Source organism: Neovison vison, chromosome 14, assembly GCF_020171115.1.
Source record: "Neovison vison isolate M4711 chromosome 14, ASM_NN_V1, whole genome shotgun sequence".
NCBI classification, from domain to species: Eukaryota; Metazoa; Chordata; class Mammalia; order Carnivora; family Mustelidae; genus Neogale; species Neogale vison.
The window spans coordinates 11,245,421-11,269,451 of NC_058104.1; the positions used below are offsets into that span (position 1 = coordinate 11,245,421).

The 24,031-nt window shown below is 46.3% G+C and overlaps 1 protein-coding gene across 1 annotated transcript in view; it reads right to left on the bottom strand.

Moving 5' to 3' along the window:
* The window catches only part of BAZ1B (bromodomain adjacent to zinc finger domain 1B), a 66,304-nt gene that overhangs the window by 4,592 nt on the left and 37,681 nt on the right, over positions 1-24,031 (bottom strand). Inside the window, exons 9-16 of the mRNA XM_044233853.1 lie at positions 23,397-23,527; positions 20,499-20,604; positions 19,492-19,590; positions 15,197-15,374; positions 12,941-13,123; positions 5,272-5,419; positions 3,928-4,075; positions 2,162-2,274 (exon numbers count right to left, since the gene is read on the bottom strand). Of these exons, the coding sequence (XP_044089788.1) occupies positions 2,162-2,274; positions 3,928-4,075; positions 5,272-5,419; positions 12,941-13,123; positions 15,197-15,374; positions 19,492-19,590; positions 20,499-20,604; positions 23,397-23,527 (1,106 nt within the window). The remainder of the gene's footprint in view (positions 1-2,161; positions 2,275-3,927; positions 4,076-5,271; positions 5,420-12,940; positions 13,124-15,196; positions 15,375-19,491; positions 19,591-20,498; positions 20,605-23,396; positions 23,528-24,031) is intronic.

The window sequence follows — 24,031 nt, forward strand, 5'->3', positions numbered from 1 at the left end:
GTCAGACAAACCAACATTTCTCAGTACGTCCACTGGGAGCGACACTCCATTAGGATTAGCTCAGGGGCGCCTGGGGGCTCAATCATTAAGGGTCTGCCTTCAGCTCAGGTCATGATCCCAGGGTCCTGAGATCGAGCCCTGTATTGGGCTCCCTGCTCAGCCAGAAGCCTGCTTCTCCCTCTCGCACTCCCCCTGCTTGTGTTCCCTCTCCTGCTATGTCTCTGTCAAATACATAAATAAAATCTTTAAAAAAAAAAAAAAAAAAAAGCTTCTCCACTGAACACATTTTCCCTTCAAAGTAGGGAGGGGGATATTTGTACAAAGACAGAGGTAGACAGAGCCAGTGACGGAAAGAATCAATCAACAATGTTTCACTCTACTTCTAGACCCTGATAACCCTTCACTGGCTATTTTAAGGTCTCCAAGCTCAAGGCCAGGCAGGAAGAGAGAAGCAGCAGCTGAAACCAAGGATGAGACTCAGAATGCTAGAGACAGCCACCAACCCAGGGCCTTGAGGTGGGGCCCAGGGAACACCACATCCCCGGTAGCCTAAATGGTGAAGACAAAGTACTCTCAAGTACCAACACTTCCCGGACTCCTTAAGACCCTAGAAACCTAGAGAGAATGATTTTTTGGAAAGAAAACAGTTAACTTGCAAGAGGAAAGCATCCACGACTCTGAAAACCAACACAATGAGCACACTGTGACATTCGGGACCTAGTCCCGAACAGGCCTGCACCCCAATCGCTCTCTCTGGCTAGCAGACAAGGTCCCTCCGTAATCTGGGATTCAGGGACTACGAGTCTCCTGACCCTGGACAGCTGCAAGATCATGCCAGTGAACAAATGGAAGGAGCCCTCAGGAATGAGAGAAAGGGAAGGTGTTCCCAACGGAGAGAGCCCTGCATGACTGTGGGGACGGGGCGGGCGTGCAAACACAGACCGCTCCAGGTTTTAGCGGCGCCCCTGCTGCAAGACGAATCAGGCCAAGCTTCTTCTCAGGCTCCCAACACTCCGAGTGCTATGACCTTGGGACTGTACAATCTCTTCAAAAGCTCATCAGAATCTTGGGGCACCTGGAGGGCTCAGTGGGTTAAAGCCTCTGCCTCTGGCTCAGGTCATGATCTCAGGGTCCTGGGATCGAGCTCCATATTGAGCTCTCTGCTCAGTGGGGAGCCTGCTTCCTCCTCTCTCTCTGCCTGCCTCTCTGCCTCCTGCCTCTGACCTCTCTCTCTCTCAAATAAGTAATTAAGAAAAAAACAAACAAACAAAAAAAAACCTTCTCAAAATCTTGATCTCTGATCTCTTCCCACTAACCCACAAGGAAGGGTCTGGTCTGTTCTGCAGAGGCGGCTGTAAAAGGCCGGGCTACAGGGCTTTAGGTTTACCCAAGAAAATGACTCCTGAAGAATGGCCATTACAGAGTGAGAGTCAAAGAGGTTAAGTGTAAAGAGCCCCCACGCCTCCCCTCGGGCATCTAGTGAGAAACGGATCTGAACCTTCCTAACAACCACCCAAAGCCATGAAAAAACTAGTCTTCTCTTTCCAAACCAGCCAAGCTAGCCCCTGCGCACGATGACAAAGAGGAAAGATCACTTCTCTGAAAGCGGCGCTGCGACAGAGGCCAAACCTGCTGTCAGGAAAGGCCGCAGGCCTAGGCCTTCCCTACCCCCAGTCCCCACTGTCCCGACCCCCTGAGCAGCCTGCCCCAGCAGACTCTGCATGAACACATTTGGGGCTCTGAATTCCACTAAATCTCGGCCCGAATGTTCTTTATTTACTTGACAGACAGAGATCACAAGTAGGCAGAGAGGCAGGCAGAGAGAGAGGAAGGGAAACAGGCCCCCTGCTGAGCAGAGAGCCCCGACACAGGGCTCGATCCCAGGACCCTGAGATCATGACCTGAGCCGAAGGCAGAGGCTTAACCCACTGAGCCACCCAGGCGCCCCTCGGCCCGAATGGTCTTAAGACCAAACTCCCACTAGGAAGGTGGTTACGTGGCACCTTAAAAACCCCTCTAAAACCACAGCAGTGGAGTCACCCCACAGCCACGATACGGGAGAGAGAGAAGACGGCCCGACGGCAGAGCTGGGTGGGCAGCTACTGCCAACCCGGTCCCCCAAGCCAGCCTGGAAAACCCTGAAGGCGAACGGGACCCTTACATCGCAGCCCGGCCACCTCGTAGTCCGCCTCCTCCTCTTCCTCCTCCTCCTCCTCCTCGTCATCGCTCTCATCATCTTCGCTGTCCTCAGAGGCGGACTCTTCTGTGTAATTCCTGGAGGGAGGGAAACACATATAGGGAACGTGGTTCCAGGCCCAAGTGGTCCTAAGAAAGGACGCAGTCCCACGGGGAACCCTCGTCACAGACCGGGCAGCGCCGATGGCGAGGGGAGGGAACCTGCCCCGAGGCGAGGACACGGGCGACGGCACGAGCGTCAGCAGCAGGCCTCCCCCGCCAGGCTCTCCTCACACCGACCGATACAAAACCTATTCCTTTTGTCTCACAAAATCACCCGGATAATGTGACATTTCAGCTATTAAAAGCTGTTCCCAACTCTGGGCGGACTGAAAGGATCAACAGCCTGGACAGGTGTTCCGCCACCTTGATGGCCTCCTTCCAGAGGCGGAACAGCTTGCGGACGACCGTCACGTCAAAGCCGCGGTAATCCCAGCTCAGAACAGCTGGCGCAGAGCCCCGCCATCTCAGGGCAGGGCGCCTTACTTGGCTCCAAGTGCAGCTGGGGGGGACGAGAGGAACCGGGGAGCGCTGTTAGATGGGGTCAGGGTCACACAGCGCTGCCCCCTCAGAGACCCGCTTTCACCACCTCAAACTGCAACGTGGAAAACAACGGTACTAACTCGGCAAGGCTCGGGCAGCTTTACGAGGCCTCACTGGGATGAGGATGAAGACCAAAGCACGGCCCCTGCCCTCAGGACACTAACACCCTCGTGGGGAGACGGTCCCACGCCAGGCAAGACACACAGAAAGACTGAGATGGACGCTTGGCTGGAACAGAGAAAGAACCAACCCTAAGAATTTAAAATCCTTTCACAAAAGCAGGCCCATTTTAGGCAGGCCCCGGGCCGGTGCCTCAGCTCCAGGGAGAGGGACTACCCCAGGCAGGAGGCAAGCCCAGCAGGCAAGGAAACGTGGGGGAGGGCGGGCAGAGAGCACACGGCAGCGGCGAAGGGCTCACGAAAACGGAGACCAGAATTGTGTAAGTCTCAGAAATGAGGCCAGGCAGTTTGGACTTGATTCTAGAGGCGATGGAAACACTTAAAATATCAGGATAGTGACATGAGCTTATCTTTATGCCTAAACCGTTCTGGTGCCCCCACCACAGCTGGACGAACAGGAAGGGGCAAGCACTGAGGTAAGGAGCTGAGAAGCCTCTGAAGGAGCCCGGAGGAGAGATGGCGGCGGGCGACCGACAGCAGGGACCACGGAGAGTGGGCAGCAGGAGACGGACGCCTGAGACGTCTGGACACGGAACCGGCGTCAACAGAGCACGGAGGCTGAGGGAGAGGAAGATGTCCAAGCTGACCCCGGAGTTCTAACCATGATAAAGAAGGGGAAACAACAGGCATAGGTAAGGAAGGTCAAGAGTTCCAGGGCTCTGAGCAGGAGGTGACTGCAGAAGTCAAGGCGAAGGGGGCAAAGTAGAGGCGTAAGGCAATGGGAGAGAGATGTTATCTGAGAAGGTATGAAGCCGAGATGCAGCTCATGCCTGGTAGCGAAACCAGGAATGTCAACATGGAGCTGAAATGAAATCAGAGCCCCGTGAGCCTCTACCGTAGGAACGCCAATGACCAGGCTCCGTATGCAAACGATGACCTTCAACTCCTCAGAATCATTCTGTTTGAGGAACTACAGCTTAACTGCGCACGGCCATTTCACAGACTTGTTTCCGAGAGCAGAAATTCTCACCTGCCGCGGGAGTTGCGCCTGGCGGTCGCAGGCTGGCAAGCAGGGCACTGCCATTCGCCGTCTGGGACCTCGTAGAGGGCGGGCCTCAGACAGAACAGGTGGAAGGCTTTATTACATTCGTCGCACAAGATCAGCTTGTCGTCCTCACCTGCAAGGAGAGAAACGTATGACGGCACTGCCGGGAGCACGGCGACGGTCAGCGAGCTGTAACGAAGAGCCACTCGCCCTCGATGAGCACCACGGGGGAGCAAACAGTCCAGCTGAGTATTATCACATTTTTTTCCTAATGCAGTCATTTCTGGAAAGAAGTGTAGCACAGGGATGCCTGGTGGCTCAGCTGGTTGAGCGTCTACCCTTGGCTCGGGCCATGATCTCAGGGTGCTGGGATCGAGCCCCGCGTCAGGCTCCCTGCTCAGCAGCGAGGAGTCTGTTTTCCCTACCTCTGCTCCTGCTCTCTCTCACATACACAAATAAAATTTAAAAAAAAAAAAGAAAGAAAGAAATGTAGCATAAACTAGGCTAATGGTAATTTAAACTCAGGTCTTCTGACTTATGTCCCCAAATCCAGCTCGGCTTAGGAGAGGACAGTTAAAACATGTATGAAGCAGCAGCAAAAACCAAGTCACGGCAAGAACGGTCCCTGCTCACCTCCCACTAAGAAATGAGCCCCCGGGAAGTGTTACATTTACTGCCCATACTCTTCCTCCAGCCCCGGGTCTTCCCAACTCCCATCTGACATGGTTTCTCTTAGACCACCTGGTGCCAAAAAGGCATGGAACGGACACAACACGTTCAGAGCAATGAACAGGTTCTTCACAGGTTTTTCTATCCTTGCGAATTAAACCCTAACCTACCTCACAAAATAACATTAGCCACCGTGGAGTCAATAGCTCGAGGGCTATTAGTCATGAAGTTCCTTTCACACGGGTTCTAAAAGCTGGGACCATTAAAAAGTCCCAAATGCCCTGCTCTGCAGGACTCAGGGGCAGTGGGCCCGGCGGGAGTGTGGAAATACTGCCCTCTGCTGGCAGACGGCTTACTTCACGGATGACTACAAACTCCAGGAGATGAGAAAAGAGTTTTAAAATTTTAGGTTGATTTGTCCCCTGCAGAAAATTTAAAGATTGGAGAGATAAACTGCTCTTACCCTCAAACTTAAGGAACAAAGCGCTTGCTTTGATTTACTTCATGCAAAAGAGCGTTTTACAGACGTCCGGAAGAGGGTCAATCTGTCCCACTGTACTTCTAAGTTAGGTGCCCGGAATTCTTCAGGGGAGAAAATACCTTTGAATGGAAATTCTAGTGCCTACTGCACTCAGATAAGCAACACTCATCTCAACATACCTTTCTTTCGACAAACTTTGCATCGAGCGTTCTCTGCGGACATGTCCCACTTAATGCAGGCGTCCAGCATCCCAAGCAGCACGTGCATCCGGGAGAAAGTCTGAGCCTCACGGATCGCCGTCTTCCACTTTTCCAGAGCAGATGCGACCTGAACAGAGCCCAGACCAGGTGAGCGTTACTACAATGACCTCAAGGACATGACACACAGATTTTTCACACTGTATTGGCACAGCACGCACTGAGCGCTAGAGCAGGGGAAGAGGCGAGAGAATGCGGAGTGCGGTCCCCTCCGAGAGCCTCTCCGCCCCTCACGCATTTATTTTACAGCAAAAATCAAGGCTCGTAGGAGTGAGAAAACTTGCCAAAGGTTACACAAAGAATGAAGGCAGGGGTGAGGGGTGATGAGAGACCCGTTTGTTCCAATGAAATCCACTTAAAGATTCAGTACCATTTAAAAGCGGGAACACTTAGGGAAAGAACGCTGTCCTGAACTAACACAACTCTGGCTAAAAAGATGACGGGTCTCTGCAGGACGTGCCACAGTCCCAGATCACAGGGCCTGGACATTACAGTAAATACCATCTACAGAGCATTCGACAACACTTAAAAATATTAAGTTCTGATACACAGCATTCCTCCTGACTTTATCACCAACTTCTAACTAAGTGAAACTTTCAGAAGGCCAGGGCTTACGCTGACTTCTTTCTGGGCAGTCACTCTCAGCACAACAGACACTGCCTCCTCCCATCGTGAGAAAATGCAAATGAATTCAGAATGACCCCGGGGAAAACACAGTTGGGATGCAGGAAAGTATCAGGAATTTCAATGATAAAACACAACCCTCACTTCTATATAAAGCAGACATTCTAAGGAAAAACAGAAATGTTATTTTAGGATAATTCACTTACTTCTATTACCGTTTCTTTAGTCAAAAGGTATTTTTTTAAGTTGTTCAAAGTATTTCTTGCCTAAATGATCAGGTAAGCATCTGCACAGACAAATGCCTCCACAGGCGGAAACCACCACAGAGGGGGCGCCTGGGGGCCAGTTCAGCAACCGCCTTCAGCTTGGGTCACGATCCCAGGGTCCTAGGATGGACCCCCGCATCTGGCTCCCTGCTCAACGGAGAGCCTGCTTCTCTCTCTGCCTGCCGCTGCCCCTGCTTCTACTCTGTCCCTCTCTCCCTCTGACAAATAAAATCCTTAAACAAAAGAAAGTAAAAGAAACCACCACAGAGATGGGCAATGGTAAGGCTCTGGCCCTCCCTACAGCAGAGGCTGAGAGATGAGGTCATTCCACCATCATCTACCCTGTGGGGGCCATATGCCTTAACCCGGTCGTGGGTGCAATGAAGTCCAGGGAGCAGTGCACTGCTCGGGCAACTGGACTAGCTCTAGCTAGCTGACCACCCCGTGCTGCACTGCCCTGCCCCACGCCAGGCAAAGGCGTCTATTTGAAGTCAGTCTTCCTCCTACAGGAAGGGCTAGTTATGCTGAAGGCCATCGGCTGTGAAACTGAGCTGCCAAGGGACACTGAGCTACTTCTGAAGCCGTGGTGGGAGGGTTGACAGACGGGAACAAAGGCTGCCCCTTCTCTTTCTTCTGGAAACAGAGAACCACAGAGAGCCCTGTGTGCATAAACTCCTAAACAACGAGAATACGTAACATAAACACAACAAAAATGAGAGGCGGCTACAACTCTAGTACAATCTGGCCCATTCCTCAACCCCCAGTGCAGCTAGTTCAACACCTGCCCTCAAAACACAGCACAACTGCCTTCTGCCCCCAACTGTGAGGTCCACACCACAGCTGGCCTCAGGGCACTGGAGAGCCGACATATGCCACCACTCAGGTCCTCTTACTGTGCGAACAACCCACATCCTGCCGATGGAACGTGGATTTAGGAATTTTAAGTCCAGTCCCTACACAGAGTGCCTACTTGGAACAGGCGGAACACACAGGGCTAAAATGGGCTTTGCTGTCCTCTAGTGGACTCTCAGATGAACACACGTAGGAGAAAGTCCTATCAGCAGACAGTACTGCCTTTTACTTACTTCCTACGAACGGTAAGATGTGCGCCCTCAGTAGGGCAACCAGACTCATGAAAACCCAAGCAAACCACCACCAGCACCCGGAGCAGCCGGCAGCTCAGAAGGCTGAGCGCCCAACTCCCCGCTTCAGCCCAGGCCCCACGCAGGCCGTGGGACTGAGCCCAGGTCAGGCTCAACGCAGGGTCTGCCGGAGACTCTCTCTCCCTCGGGCCTCCCTCTACACTCACACTCTCTCTCAAATAAATCTTTTTTAAAAACCCTGAAAGGTCTTAGAAGGAAGTTATTTAATCTCATTTTAATGCATATGTAGTTTCTATGTTGACAAGTTCACCTTGTAAAGAAAAGCCATGGTTTTACATGTATCTGCAGATACAACTATCAACATAACCTTAATTCAAACACTTTCATCACCCCAAAAAGAAAACCTGCACCCCCACTAGTAGTCACTCCCCATTCTCCACCAAAGCCTACCACTTCCCCAGCCTTAAACAACCGCTCATGTACTTTTGGTCTGGATAGTTTCTACTGCTGGACCTTTCATATAACGTGTGGCCTTTTGCAACTCCTTCTTGAAGCATAATTTTTCTAGGGCACATAATAGTAGCATGTAGCAGTGTTTTATTTACGAGTACTTTACTCCATTTTCAGTGCTGGACATTCTTCCACCGTATGGATCAAACAGTCACATTCTGTTTATCCATTCATCGGGTGATAGAATCTGCGTTGTTTCCATTTTCTGGCTATCATAAATCACACTGCTAAGAATATTTGTGCACATTTGTATAACTTTCATTTATTAATTCCGCCCAAGGTCTCCCAGCAATTTGGGACCAGGTCTCCTTCACATCTCCACGACAGCAATGCTCCTGACGTTACAGACACTGGATAATCACCAGCGTTCGGTTAAACCACCAAGTTACCCATCCAGACCAGCCTAGATTCCAAACAACCTCTCATTTTGAGGGCAAAACATTGGGCACTCAAGATTTGAAAGACCATCCTGGTTTCCCATCATTGGAAAAAAATTCCAAACAGGCTAGCACATTAAAACAAAAACCCCACCAAAACAAACAAACAAAACCCACAACATATTCAAAGACACTGGGGGGTCTTTTGGTTTTTTAAGACACAGCTTTTAGGAACAGATGAACAGTGGCAACTAAGTTTTGACCCTCAACACTGGTGGCATCCAGGAAAATGCTGTGTCTGACGATGCCCCTGGATGGCTAAACACATTATCCTGATGAAAAATTCAAATGCTCCAGCATGTTTAAGTAAAGGTGGTTCCTAGGTAGAAGTGGGTACGACAGAGGCGCCTGGGTGGCTCAGTGGGTTAAAGCCTCTGCCTTCGGCTCAGGTCATGATCTCAGGGTCCTGGGATTGAGTCCCGCATCAGACTCTCTGCTCAGCAGGGAGCCTGCTTCCCTTCTTCCTCTCTCTCTGCCTGCCTCTCTGCCTACTTGTGATCTCTCTCTGCCTACTTGTGATCTCTGTCAAATAAATAAATAAAATCTTAAAAAAAAAAAAAGTGGGTACGACAAAATGAAAGGGAAGCCACCTTGTATGCAAAGTCACCATGAATCCCTTTACTAACAGGAAAAAGGCAATATCCCATCTTGAAAGGACAGGACAAGGCCTCTGACAATATTCTTCCACAAAACAACATTTAAAATGAAGAACAGATAACCAGGCTGTCAGGACAAATGCATCCCAAGTAGACAGACAGCCTAACAGAACCCAGGATTTTACCAAATTATACAATGTCTTTCCCACTTAATGCAAAAAGAAAGAAACAAACAAACATGAAATATTTGAAATCATCTGGACTATTACAAAAGGAGAGTCAAGAAACAATCTACTTCTTTTTTTTTTTTTTTTAAGATTTTATTTATTTATTTGACAGAGAGAGATCACAAACAGGCAGAGAGGCCGGCAGAGAGAGAGAGGAGGAAGCAGGCTCCCTGCTGAGCAGAGAGCCCGATGCGGGACTCGATCCCAGGACCTGAGATCATGACCTGAGCCAAAGGCAGCAGCTTAACCCACTGAGCCACCCAGGCACCCAACAATCTACTTCTTGAAGTAAGGAAACTGAAACCCATACTCAAGACTGATACTAACTGACTCACGCAACCACCTGCTTCCAGACGGAACATGCTGGCTGGGGCTATGTAGAAACCTCCAAAGCAAGGGACAGCGGAAAATTTCCGAGCGGTGGCAACGCCGACCTTTGGTCGGGAACCGCAGGCAGGGCATAACACCACTTTAATGGAGAACTCTGCTGAACTACTTAGTAGGCAACCTAACTGATTTTCCAAAAAACTCATCCATGCTTTCCGTTTGTGTACTATGTGCCTGGGCCCCAAGGTTCAACCTGCGCAGTGCTCAGATTTTCCTCCCAATCGTACTAAGAATGATGTCTCCTTGACAGGCTAAAAAGAGGTTCCTCTGCTATGGCAGAAAGTACTAAAGAACTTGAGAATCTATAGCTACTACATCCCAAGAGAAGAAAATGTTACTGGTAAAGAAATGCCAAGGAAAGATCACATCAAGAAAGAGACTCTTCCGGCAGTTAGCAACAAAGCCCATGGAGTACTTGGCGAGGCTAAAACTGCCTGACGAGAAGAGACTGAGCAGAGGAGACGATACACCACTGTCTCGGACTCCACCGGGAGGTGACCCACATGCTACACGCAGCCATTAAACGGGGCACGGGGCAGTGAGAACCCAGTCCCAGGAAGGCGCTGACGCGTGGCCAGTCTCTGGATCTACGCCTGGAACTACAGACCCTGATCTAACTGAATACTCGCTCTCTGCTCCTCACCTCCCCCCACCCCAGGACTCTCCTTCCATCATCACGCATCACCTTGGCCTTGGGAAGAAAGGGAAAAGGACAACAGTGTACACAGATCTGCGGCGCTTCCGAGGGTGCACTCACTCTGTGTAAATGCCGAGGGCAGGCCAAGGAGCAGCTATCAGCGAGGAGAAAGCCAATTTCAGTTCAATCCAACCAGGCCTATGGCCCCTTCCATGACTGGATTAACTCCTGCTTATTCTCCAAACCTCGGCTGACACATCTGCCCCTCTGGGGAGTTCTCCCTCCCCTGCCCCAGGTGTCCCTCACAGGTAGGCGGAGTCCTGCGCTTTCTCGCCAGGACCTGTCACTCCACCACAATCATCCCTCCCCCTCCAACGGGACTCTGGGAGGGCAAGGACTCCTGGCTTCTCCCCGTCACTACAACCTCTGGACTCACCTCAGGATTGCCCAAGACAAGCCTTTACCAGCTGGGTGCGAAAAGAAGGAAATAAGGAAGGGGGAGAGAGAATTCACACACAAAGGAAAGGATTCTGTGGGATAATGGCTGGGACCTCTCCCTTAATGCAGTGGTTTCATAAGCTTTTCTTTGAAAGTAATCTGATGCAAAAAGCTAACAGACAAAACAGGAAAAAATGGAGCTATTTATTCTAATAAAGACAAACCAGAGAAGACATAACGTTCATCAGTAAGGAATCAAGGAGCTGAGAAAACACGGTATCACGTAGATCTATATGGACTGAGTAGGGGGGAGACACAGAATATGTTGATGGGTAAGAGACTGCAGAACGCGACGCAGATGATTCCGTTCTGTAAAATTCCAGTAGAACTATCATCATGCGTGCCTGGGTGGCTCAGTGGGTTAAAGCCTCTGCCTTCGGCTCAGGTCATAATCCCAGGGTCCTGGGATGGAGCCCGCATCGGGCTCTCTGCTCAGCGGGGAGCCTGCTTCCCCCCCTCCCGCCTGCCTCTCTGCCTACTTGTGATCTCTGTCTGTCAAACAAATAAATAAAATCTTAAAACAAAACAAAACTATCTTCGTGTGCATACAGAAAACACAATGAGCTATGAAGAGTGAGACTCCTGGGGAGCAAAGCTAGGATGGCAGTTGTTTCACATCTTACCTGCCTCTCACACTGGATTTACTTAGAACGAGCATGTTACTTCTAAAACTTAAAAACCAGAAAACTGGATATCCACATGCAAAAAACTGAATTTAGACACTTAGTCTACAAATATTAATTCAAAATCGATCAAAGATTTAAACGTAAAAGCTAAAAACTCTAAGACAGGTAGAAAAAAAGGGGACAGACACTGGATGTGTGACGCTGAATTAGCAGGTGTCCCCTGGACGCGACGCCGCAAGCAGAAGCAGCAGAAGAAAACGGGTAAGGCGGAATTCACCAAACTGGAAAACTTCTGTGCATCAGAGGATGGCATCCACAGGATGAAAAGGCAGCTCACAGGATGGGAGAATATAGTTGCAAATTATACAACTGGTAAAGGATTAATGCCCAGAACATATGAAGAACCTACATAACTCAATGACAGAAAGACACAATCCAATTAGAAGACGGCTGTCGACTCAAAGACACATCTCCCCCAGAAAAGACAAACGGCCGACAAGCACACTGCCCCTCACTAATTATTAGGGAAATGCAGATCAAAACCGTCAACTACCACCTCACACCCGTCAGCAAGCCTCCAACCACAGAAAGACAGAAAGAGAACGCGACAGGCGCAGGCAAGAAATGTAGAGAAGCGAGAACCCCGTGCACCACCGTCGGGCACTGAATGGTGCAGCCGCTGCGGAAACAAGGCGGTTCTTGAAGAAGCTAAAAGAGAATTACTACACGATGCAGCAGCATTACTGGACGCGAGGGCCATGTGCTGCGACACCGGTCACCCCACCGTTCTCCAGGAAGCCTGGCTGGCGCGGCGGGCTGGCTGGCAGTCTCCTCCCTCCCTCACCGCGTAGCCCTCCTGAGGCCGTGCACCTGCCCCAGAGGACAACCTTCTCCAACACAACAGGATCATCCTTCATCCTTCAACCAAGGGCACAGAGTGGCATCCCCTGCTAGAGGTTCCAAACTAGACTCAAGGCCCACGGCACCATATCCACCACAGCCAGGAGGTGGAAGGGATCCAAGTGTGCACCGCTGGATGAACACACAACGAGGCATATACACGGAGTGGAACATTACTCGGTCCTAAAGGGAAATTCTAGCACATAACGCAACAGAGATGAGCTCTGCAAGCATTAGGCTAAGTTAAACAAACCAGTCACGAAAAGACATATACGGTGATTCCACTGCTGTAGAACACTGTTCAGAGTTAGTTGAATCCAAAGACCCAGAAAGAAAATGGGGTTGCCGGGGTCGAGGGGACAGCAAAACAGGTAGTGTAGACTTTGGTAGGCACAGTTTCAGTCTGGGAAGATGAGAACGTTCTGGAGATGGATGGCGGGGACAAGTGCACGACACTGTGAATGTACGTAACAGCACACGACACAACAGTTAAGATGCCACATTGTTCCTTATGTGATTTTTACCACCATTTTTAACAATTTAAAAACTGCTACCGCCTTTTAAAAAGCCATCAGCCCTGGTAAAAGGGGATGGGGCCCTCGGAGACACTGTCCAGCTGTGCTCCACAGACCAGTGTGAAAACCAAAGCATTCAGCAGAAGTGAGGAAAATGAACACCAGCTCAGGACACGGGGCTTAAGGAGGTACAAGCGCCGGGTGAGCCCATTTAGAATCAGAGCCGTGCTCCTAGGCACAAAACCCATTTTTGCGAACAACGTACCTCCGCCTCCTCTGCCAGCTTCTTCTCTTCGTCCACCTCCTCCATCTTTGCTGAATCTTCACTTTGGAGCTTTCTCCTCTTCTGCTTGGGAGCCATAAAGCCTTGGAGAAACTTCTTTATGACGCTGGCTTGTAGGGCAATCACACACTCACCAAAATCCTTCAGTTTCTCTAACGAGATCACCTACAGGAAATGCCAGAAACAACAGAATGAACGAAAGGCCGAGGTGACAGGAGACCACCCCCCCCCACACCGGGACTCCGGTCATCTCTGCACTACTCTGGACTTGACATGCGTTGTGGGGGAAGTTCATTGTAAGCCTGTCCGGTAGCAACTCCCCATCAGTTTCAGCATCACTGGGAAAGTTTATCCAAAAGCAACTTCACTGGGGGTTTTCCTAGGAGGTACATGTCTTTCACTGAAGCTAACCCCTCCCCACATGTGGTAGTAAAATTCTGTATTTACTCAAAATATGGAATGCTGTCTGCGAGGGGAAAAAGAAAGGAGACCATCTTTGACTAAATTCAAATCAATCTGGGCCCCAAATGGGTCACACCACATGAATTTACTTTGGTCCTCAGTTCAGTGGGTGGTTTATAGGTTTAAAAGAAGCTGACTACTTCCATTTCCCCAACAACGAGACCCACAGGATGCTGAAACTCCCTCTACTTAACTTAGGAAGTTAGGGAGCTCATTCATTCACTCAGCAAACGAGTGCTTACTACGTGTGAACGACAGACTCAGGGGAGAGAAAAACTGAGAAGGAAAATAAACACTTACTGACCCACTATATAGCTCACACACTGTAAGTCAGGTAATCGACCTCCCATACTCAGTGTCATCTAAGCCTCACATCTATTTTATGCATAAGGACAGAAGCTAAATCAGTTTGATCCAAGTCATACTCTTGAATGAACGTTACCTTCTCAGTCATGCAAAATATGTCAATTAAAAAAATACCATTCTGTAACTACAAAGAGAAACAAAGAATGATGATAACCCAATGTTAGCAGGGTGTGAGCCTGGGTTTGACACTAAGTAGGCAAATGGTAAATATCTGCTACATAAACAAAAAAGTAGGGGACCTGGGTGCTCAGTTGGTTAAGTGACTACCTTTGGCTCAGATCATGATCCTGGAGTCCCAGGATCGAGTCCCCCATCGGGCTCCCTACTCAGAGGGGAGTCTGCTTCTCGCTCTGACACTCCCCCTTCTCATGCGCTCTCTCAAACAAAATCTTTAAATAAATAAATGAATAAACAAAGAAAAGGTAAGTATAATATTTAAAACTGGCAAAAATACTTAGTGTTGAATAATTCTTTAAAAGATCGTTAGAACAGGGACACCTGGGTGGCTCAGTCAGTTACGCGGCTGCCTTCAGCTCAGGTCATGATCCCAGGATGCTGGGCTCGAGTCCCGCACAGAGCTCTCTGCTCAGCAGAGAGCCTCCTTTTCCCTATGTCTGCTCTGCCTGCTGCTACCCCTGCTAGTGCTCTCTCTCTGACAAATAAATACAACCTTTAAAAAATAAAATAAAAAATCATCAGACCAATACAGATATTTAAATCCTTTTTCTTACAAACTGTACCATGAATTCATAACCAGACTAGTTTAAAAAAAAAGAAAAAAAGAGTGTGGGTGCCTGGCTGGCTCACTTTGTAGAGCCCGGGACTCTAAATCTCAGGATTGTGAGACTGAGCCCCACAATGGGCACTGAGGTTACTTTAAAAAATAAATAAGTACTCTCTCTCTGCCTGCCTCTCTGCCAACTTGTGATCTGTCAAATAAATAAAATCTTTCAAAAAAAATAAAAAATAAAAATAAAATAAATCTTAGAGGCGCCTGGGTGGTTCAGTTGATGAAGGGTCTGACTTTGGCTCAGGTCATAATCTCAGGGTCCTAGGATCAGCCCTGCTCAAGTGGGGAGTCTGCTTCTCCCTCTCCCTTTCCCCTACTCCCCTGCTTGTGCTCACTTGCTCTCAAATAAATAGTTTTTTTAAAAAATAATAAAATCTTAAAAAAACAAAACCAGAAAAGCTCTTTCTGAGTAAAGGATCCAAGCCACTTAGATTTTTCTGGATATCAAAGGAGAAGTATCAAATGTACATGGAGAATTTTTGGTTCCACAGGTCTTTCAAACAAACCCACACATGATTTCCAGGGTCATATGGGGAAGTCAAGAACAGTATCAGGGAATAATTCCAAATGGAGTTTCCATGAGTAACAGAGCTCCTAAGGGTGTTTGCTTATGTTCTTACCCGGGCTTCAAATTCCGAGGTTTCTTCCACATAACCAAGTCCCCCCTTTTGTAACCTAGTTGCAACTTCAATGAGATCACTACGAAGAAAGTTTAAAAGCTCCTGGTTGCCATCACAGGATTTTAGACCCAAATTTGGCTTCCGGGCCAGATGAATAGAATGAATGATGTCCTGGTACCTAGAAAAGTTGGGGAGCAGGAAGGGAAAATAAAGAAACTCTGAATGACAGGTCTCATTTCTAGAAGACTTACTCAGATCTTCATTTCTCCTTGGTGATCTCTTTAGTTTTGTGTTTCTTGTACAAATTTTCAAATCTGTCTTATTCTTGATTCATTTGAAAAACACGCTTCTTATTTTTGGTATTTGATAATCCCAGTACCTGAAATGTCCTGCTTAACACCTAGCTCTCGTTCATGGTTCCTGGTCTGTGTATTTTTTTTTTTTTTTTTGTTAACGTTTTCACCATGCATTTCTCGGGATTGTATCTGTGGAAATTCTTTTGAGGCCTGGTTTGAAGCTGGGCTCCTCCAGAGAGAATAACCGTCTGCCCATGTCAGCTACAGGAAATGCTACCGACGTGAGGCAACTTTAAATCACCTACCACAATGCCTCATAACATAGTAAAAATGTCAAACGGCTGAAATTCTACACAAGGACCTCCAAGTTCACTCTCACATTAAAGACTGACCCGCTGAGGTCCCAGCCACACACTCTGGCGAGACCATAAGCTTCACTGCTGGTTTCTTACAATAAAATGCAAACTTGAGCTCAAGGTCATCTCAGCTGAAGTATACTAAGTTCCCGTTTCATTCTCTTTTTTTTCTTTTTTCTTTTTTTTTTTTTTTAAAAGATCTATTTATTTATTTGACGGAGAAAAGAGAGAGACGGCAAGAGAGAAAACACAAGCTGGGGGAGTGGGAGAATGGGAGAGGGAGAAGCAGGCTCCCCACAGAGCAGGGAGCCCAATGAGGGGCTCGATCCCAGGACCATGGGATCATGACCCAAGCCAAAGGCAGATACTCAATGAGCCACTCAGGCATCCCTCCCATTTCTTTTTTTCTTTTTTAAATTTTATTTTCATTTATAGACAGTGATCACGAATAGGCAGAGAGAGAGAGGAAGGGGAACAGATTCCCTGCTGAGCAGACAGACCGATGCAGGGCTCAATCCTAGGACCCTGGGATCATGTCTTGAGCTGAAGGCAGAGGCTTTAACCCACTGAGCCACCCAGGCACCCCTAAATAAGCATTTTAATATTATTTCCCCCTGAATACAGCTTCACTGTGTCCCACTGGTTTTCTGGCAAAGGATTTCCCTTGCTTTGGAGAATTCCCTTTATTTTCTTCCTTGACGTTATCTATGAATGTGTTTAACTGCCTGTCAGTTAAGATCTCTTCGGACATCTTTAAGAAGATGTTAGAAACAAATTAGAATTTGTTTCTAATTTTATTGCAATCTGATCAGAGACCATATCCTGAAACTCTCTATTTTTAAAATCCGTTGAGACTGCCTTTGTGGCTAAGTATATGATTAATTTTTATAAATGTTCAATGGATAGAAAAAACTTTACTTCTCTGTTTCCAACGGGCTTGGTATAATTTTGTTTTTAAATTCCTTTTTTACTGGGCGCCTGGGTGGCTCAGTGGGTTAAAGCCGCTGCCTTCGGCTCGGGTCATGATCCCAGGGTCCTGGGATCGAGCCCCACGTTGGGCTCTCTGCTCGGCGGGGAGCCTGCTTCTTCCTCTCTCTCTGCCTGCCTCTCCGCCTACTTGTGATCTCTGCCTGTCAAATAAATAAATAAAATCTTAAAAAAAAAAAAATTCCTTTTTTACTGAGGGTCATTTGGGTGGCTCAGCTGGTTAAGTGTCTGCTTTCAGCTTGGGTCGTGATCCTTGAGTCATGGGCCTAAGCCCCCAACACTGGGCTCCCTGCTCAGAGGAGAGTCAGTTTCTCCTTCTCTCTCTGCCCATCACCCTGCTCACGTCTGCTTTTTTCTTTCTCCTTACCCAGCTTGTGGTCTCTCTCAAATAAATAAAATCTTAAAAAAAAAAAGCTCCTTTTTAATTGAAATGAGTAACTGAGTGCACACCCTGTAAATTATATCCTTCATCACTTACTTTCTTGTAAAGAGCATATATAACTGTTTTATAAATGTGAACTTCAAATGGTTGGTCTGTGATACATTATCCTATCCCTTTGGCTACCCAAAGGAAATACAAATAACCACCAGCAAGAGAAGAGATAAATAAAGTAGAATCACAAAGATTATACAAATTCCCAGAACAGAATATAGAAAGGAAAATGACAGAACTTGGTTATAAAAATCATGGATGAAACCTGAAATCACCAGTATTTTGCGTATTAACTATACTTCAATTAAACACAAAACAAAACAGTATGAAACATGGATGGCTCTATGGTAAAATAATGCTAAGGAAGGAACATTAACTCTCCAAGATTATGTATGCTTGACAGCCTCTAGAAAGTTCAAACCCAGAAAAGCAAGGTACGTGTTTGGGGCTTTTTTAATGCTTAAGAAAACCAAACAAAGTGTAAGTTTTGTTTTTAACCCTGACAATCAAATACGTTAACAAACAGAAGGTACATCATAGAACCATACTACTTTGTCGCTGGTATACTGACATTTTCCCTTGTCTTTCTTAATTTAATTTACCTGTTCTTCTCAATAAGACACCATGATTCTGAATACAATTTTAATTAATTTATGCATTAAGCAGTGGACTAGTATCATGTACCCATCCACTATTATTCACAAAAGTCTAGAAAACTTGCAACTGTAGACTGAATGATACATTACTTCTTCCTTCAATCAAACCCAAATTCAACTATGAAAGCATGCAGTCAGATACTAAAGTGGCCTTAAGCCAAAACCTTGCCCTGGCTTTGACAGGAGCAATGCCTAGAACAGGAAGGACACCAGCAAATCTAGACATAGTTAGTATTTGTTTGGAGCTTTCTAAAGATATAATTCAGTCTTAAACTCACCACTTTAAAACATACATTTGCAGTGGTTTTAATGTTGTGGAACCATAAAAACTATCTAATTCCAAAACTTTCATCACCCCAGAAGAAACCCTATACCTCGATCCCAATTCTCCCCTTCCCCCGGCCCCTGGAAACCGCAATTCTACTTTCTTTCTGTCCCTGTGGAGGTGCCTACTCTGAAAGTCTTACATAAATGGAATCCTACTGGGGACACCTGGGTGGCTCAGTTGGTTGAGTGTCTGCCTTCGGCTCAGGTCACGATCCCAGAGTCCTGGGCTGGAGCCCTGTGTTGGGGTCCCTGTGTAGTGGGTAGCCTGCTTCTCCCTCCGTCCTTGCGCCTCCCCCCCAACTCATGCTCCCTCTCTCTCTCTGCAGTCTCTCTCTCAAATAAATAATAGAAATAAATAAACAGAATCATACGATATGGGCCTTTGTCTAGCTTCTTTGATTCAGTCCGTTTTTTCGTTTCAGCCCTGTTACAGCTACAGCACGGGTCGGTACTTTGTTCCGTTTGGTGGCTGAATTTATGGATGCGCCACATTTTGTTTATCTGTCAGCTGATGGACATTTAGGGAGTTTTCATTTTCTGGCTGTTTCCAATACTGACAATACTTCTGAATGCCAACTGCTGTGGAACTGCCCTTGTAAGGCTGCCTAACTCTAATGAGGGTCTAGTTCAGTGCATGACACACGGGAATCAATGAACAATCCTGCTGCACTGTATCTACGGGGCTTAAAAATATGCTTTTCCACGAAATAGGTCAATCGGAGAAAGACAACTGTCATATGATCTCCCTGATAGGAGCAAGCAGAGATGCAAGGTGTGGGGTTTGGGGGCTAGGAAAGGAATAAATGAAACAAGATGGGATCGGGAGAGAGACAAACCATAAGAGACTCTTAATGTCACAAAACAAACTGAGGGTGGCCGGGGGTAGGGGAGTAGGGAGAGGGGGCTGGGGTTATGGACATTGGGGAGGGTGTGTGCTATGGTGAGTGCTGTGAAGTGTGTTAAGTGGCGAGTCACAGACCTGTACCCCTGGGGCTAACAATGCATTATATGCTTATTAAATAAATAAATAAATAAAAATTAAAAAAAATAAAATAAATTTTAAAATATGCTTTTCCAAATAAGCATGAGTCAAGAAACTCCCAAGCAATAAAAACATAAAAGGGTCACGTAATTTTTTAAATTTACGTTTACTGCTTTTATGGATACACAAATAACCCCTAAGACATTTAAAATACGTACGCTGAAGAGAAGCTGTGTGGAGCAAGATGAAAATCCTTACCTCTTCTCGAGTCTCTCTTTAAGTTGACTTTCTCTTATTCCCTGAGGGTGAAGGCAATTTAGCAACTCATCCAGTTCCTTCTGACTATCACATAAAAACCTAAAAGGAGCAACACAGAATCAGTAACTCTGAAAAATAATCAAATACTAAGAAAGGGTCTAAGACTGCTGGTGGAAGTTGGGAGAACAGAATTCCAATCTTGCTCACAAGCAGAACGGATAATTTATTATTTCAATGAGACCTAAGGCTAACTTTATCCTAGGATACCGGAGCCAATGTTTCCTACTAAAATACGAGACAAATTTTATAAAGTCAACTGACACACTTGTCCATACACCTGAGAAGAGTAAACCTACATCTAAAAATTATAGAAGGTCATTAAACCAAAAGGAATCATAGGCAAAACAGTTAATGCAATCACAAAATAAAAGAGACCCTCTCAAAACCTACTTCCCTGCCTAAAAGAATATGGACATAAAAGAAAATGAATGGCTATGTCTACAATTTATATTCTTCAATTAATAAAGATGAAAATCCTGGGGTGCCTGGGTGGCTCAGTGGGTTAAGCCCCTGCCTTTGGCTTAGGTCATGATCTCAGGGTCCTGGGATTGAGCCCCATATCAGGTTCTCTGCTCAGGAGGGAACCTGCTTCCTCCTCTTTGTCTCTGCCTGCCTCTCTGCCTACTTGTGATCTCTGTCAAATAAATAAACAAAATCTTTTAAAATAAATAAATAAATGATGAAAATCCTGTATCTGCTTCAAGAACATATACAAACTTACGTTTTAACAGGGAAATAAAATTCCAAAGCTTAGAATATATTCTTATAAAAAAAAAAAAACAACCAACTAAACAGAACTCAAACCTGCTTTTAAAGGAGTAAGTTTACGTATCTAAGAAATCAAAATCATACAAAATGATCTTAACAGATGTTAAGACTGGTGTCACTAGATTAAACATTTTCCTAACAGGAAAAAGAAAGAGCAACCCAACGAATGCTCACGTTACCATAGATTCTGGCCTTGCTTGGGTATGGTGGTCTCTACAGCAACTTCTGCTGCTGGTCCAGGATGTATGTTCATGCTTGCATTTTTGCCTAGGTTTGCTTTCTTACCTAAAAAAAATGTAAACATTAGGTTAATACAGTAAATACCCAATTCCGCATTTTTTTTTAAGATTTTATTTGTAATTATTTGATAGAGAGAGAAGGAAATCAAGCAGGGGGAGTGGGAGAGAGAGAAGCAGGCTTCCCACTGAGGGGCAGAGCCTGATGTGGGGCTCCATCCCAGGACCCTGGGATCATGACCTGAGCCAAAGGCAGACGCTTAACGACTGAGCCACCCAGGCGGCCCCAATTCCTAAACAGGACACAGCGCCAATCCAACAACTAGTAACACAGATGCCACCTATTCAATCAATCCAGTGTACGGCAGGCGCGGACTTCTCTTAAGAACAGCTTACACACAGCACATTCTTTGAGATGTCTGCCGGCTACACGGCTGAACAGCTGCACAGTTTGAAGTTTAGAGTATTACAACTCAGAATGGAGCGGGATGACTGAATAACTTTATATCAAAGCAAATAATCCATTTGCTCTTTGTACATGAGGCTTGGCACAAATGAAACACATAAACTACTATAAACTTACCCCTGGAGGCTTCAAAAAGTCAAACACGATGAACTTTTTTCTAAGTCAGCTCCCACACAGTAGGACATGAATACGGATGGATCTTAAGCCTATCTCTGAGGCCTCACCTAACACTGTAACTGGTTCTGTCCCCTGCTCCCTCCCTCTCCCCTTCAACCCTCTGCACCTTCCCTGCACTACAAACACATCACCCTGTTCGTCTTCCGATCACGTGATTGTGAAGACACCAGCCCTGCCGGGATGAGAACACGAAGCAACAGTGCCCACTAGGATGCGCCGGGAGTGTGGCCCGGAACGCCCATCTTCTCCTGGGAGCTACAACTATGGAGACCTGATTTCCAAGGACACCCATTAAGCTTCTGGAAAACATCATAAAATCAGTGTCTCCTCCTGCTGGAAACCCTCCCCCAGGTCTAAAAGTCCTACTGTACATTTACTGCTCTCAAACATAACTGCCCTTAATGTAAGTATTTACAAATTCTACCAAAACTAGATTTTTCTACCAAAGTGCTACAATGTAACACTTATTATTATTAACACAGTATAAAAAGGCCTTAACTGTGAAACTCTGGGCTACATATTAATTTCCTTATTTAACAATGTTGTGAGTTTTAAGTTTGGGATAGGAGCGTCTCTAAATGAAGGAAAACTGCCTTTAAAAAGATTTCTGAAAGAAGCGTGACGATCTAATACTTGAGAAGCAATCTTCATTAGGTCACAGAAAGCGGAGCTGGCAGGAAGCCTGCAGATCATTTAACCCAGTGGTTCTCCACAGGGAGCCAGGCTGCCTCCCAGCGGACACAGGGCAATGTCTGGAGACACATTTAATTGTCACTATTAGCACTTATTCCACTGAGGCCAGGGACGCTGCTAAATGTGTGACAATGCACGGGAGCAGCCCCATCTATGAAGAATGACCTGGGGGTGTCTGCATGGCATAGTCACTTAGGCGTCCAATTCTTGATTTCGCTCAAGTTATGATCCCAGTATCATGGGACCGGGCCCTGCGTCGCGTTCCCTCTCTCTCCCTCTACCCCACCCCTACTCTTAAAACAACAAAGAAAGATCTGACCCGAAATGTCAATAATGCTGAGGATGAGGAAAACTGATCTAACCTGACCACTTGGGTTTTCTTAATTTAAAAAAATTTTTTTAAATTTTTTTTTTCCAGATTCTATTTATTTGACAGAGAGATAGAGACACAGGGAACACAAGTAGGGGGAGTGGGAGAGAGAAGCAGGCTCCCTGCTGAGCACGGAGCCTGATGCAGGGCTCAATCCCAGGACCCCAGGTTCATGACCTGGGTTGAAGGCAGACACTTAATGGCTGAACCACCCAGGCAGCCCCCCCTTTTAACTTCTTTCTTGAAATAACATATGCGTGTTACAAATGTTACACATAATCTATGTTCAATGTATATATGCACCTCAAAAAATATATATACACATTTATAAAATTATACTTATTTATTTTATAAGTCAAACACCCCCGTGTAATCAGAACCCAGGCCAAGAAAAAGAACATCAGTGACCCTTTATGACTCTTTCTCAGTCACTTATTTTTAGTTATTTGCTGTGTTCCCCCCTCACTAGAATTTTAATTAAATGACATTTAGGACCTTATCTGTCTTGTTTGCTTTCTGGTACCACAAAACATGAAAAACTGGTTGGCACACATGAGATGCTCCGTACATACTGAATAAATAAATTATGAAGTTGTCTTCTTAGCCCTTTACCTCAATTCCAGCCATTAAGGTACCTACAGAGAAACGTCCAAGGAAGAGAGTTTGAAGACTACTTGTATAAAATCTAATACCCAGGGGTGTGTGGGTGGCTCAGTCATTAAATGCCTGCCTTTGGCTCAAGGTCACGATCCCAGAATCTTGGGATGGAGCCCCATACTGGGCCCCCTGCTCAGCAGGAAGCCTGCTTCTCTCTCTCCCACTCCCCCTGCTTATATTCCCTCTCTCGCTCTCTCTGTGTCAAACAAATAAATAAAATCTTTTAAAAAAAAAAATCTAATACCCAATTATCCTAATATTCAAGCTCATTATCTTTCCACACCACACCTGGAACAAAGCTCATAACCAAATGTTAGTTTCCATCCTTCTTCTATGCATTTCGTATCCTCCTACCCCACTCAAATACATCTACCTAAGGAGAAAATAAACTTTGCAAAAAGAAAAAGTGACCAAGGAAAGACAGTCCTTACTAATGAGTCTACTCGAGCAGGGTATAAGAACTGATAGATACACATACTCCGGGGACAGTAATCTTCATCAGCAGGGTCCGCACGGTCTTTGCGGTGACTGAATCGATAGTCGATGCTGTCATGCACCCAGCCTTTTTCAATGAACAATCCCGGAACTTCATCTGAGAAGAGCCAGTACCTATAAATCACAATCATGTGTTAATAAAATAATGACAGATCACGAGCATGGGATGACTTTACTGTTGGGAGAGTTGACTACAGAGTTATCACTGAACGTTCCGACCCATACAATCGATAAAGTAAGGCACAGAATACCAACATTTTTGAAATCTGAGGTTTGCTTCATATCTGTAATTTTTATAACTTCTAGTATTTTCTACTTCAGGTTCCACACAATACACACATGTAAAATGTATTACCATTTCTAATGACCTCTATTTGGATTACGTTTCACCCATCATAATAATTTAAGTTTCCTATTTGTGGTATCTTCAAAAACAGGGTTGTGTCTTTTTTTTTTTTTTTTGGACACGGAGGGAGAGAGAGATCACAAGTAGGCAGAAAGGCAGGCAGAGAGAGAGGGGGAAGCAGGCTCTCCACCGAGCAGAGAGTCCGATGCAGGACTCTATCCCAGGACCCTGAGATCATGACCTGGGCTGAAGGCAGAGGCTTAAACCCACTG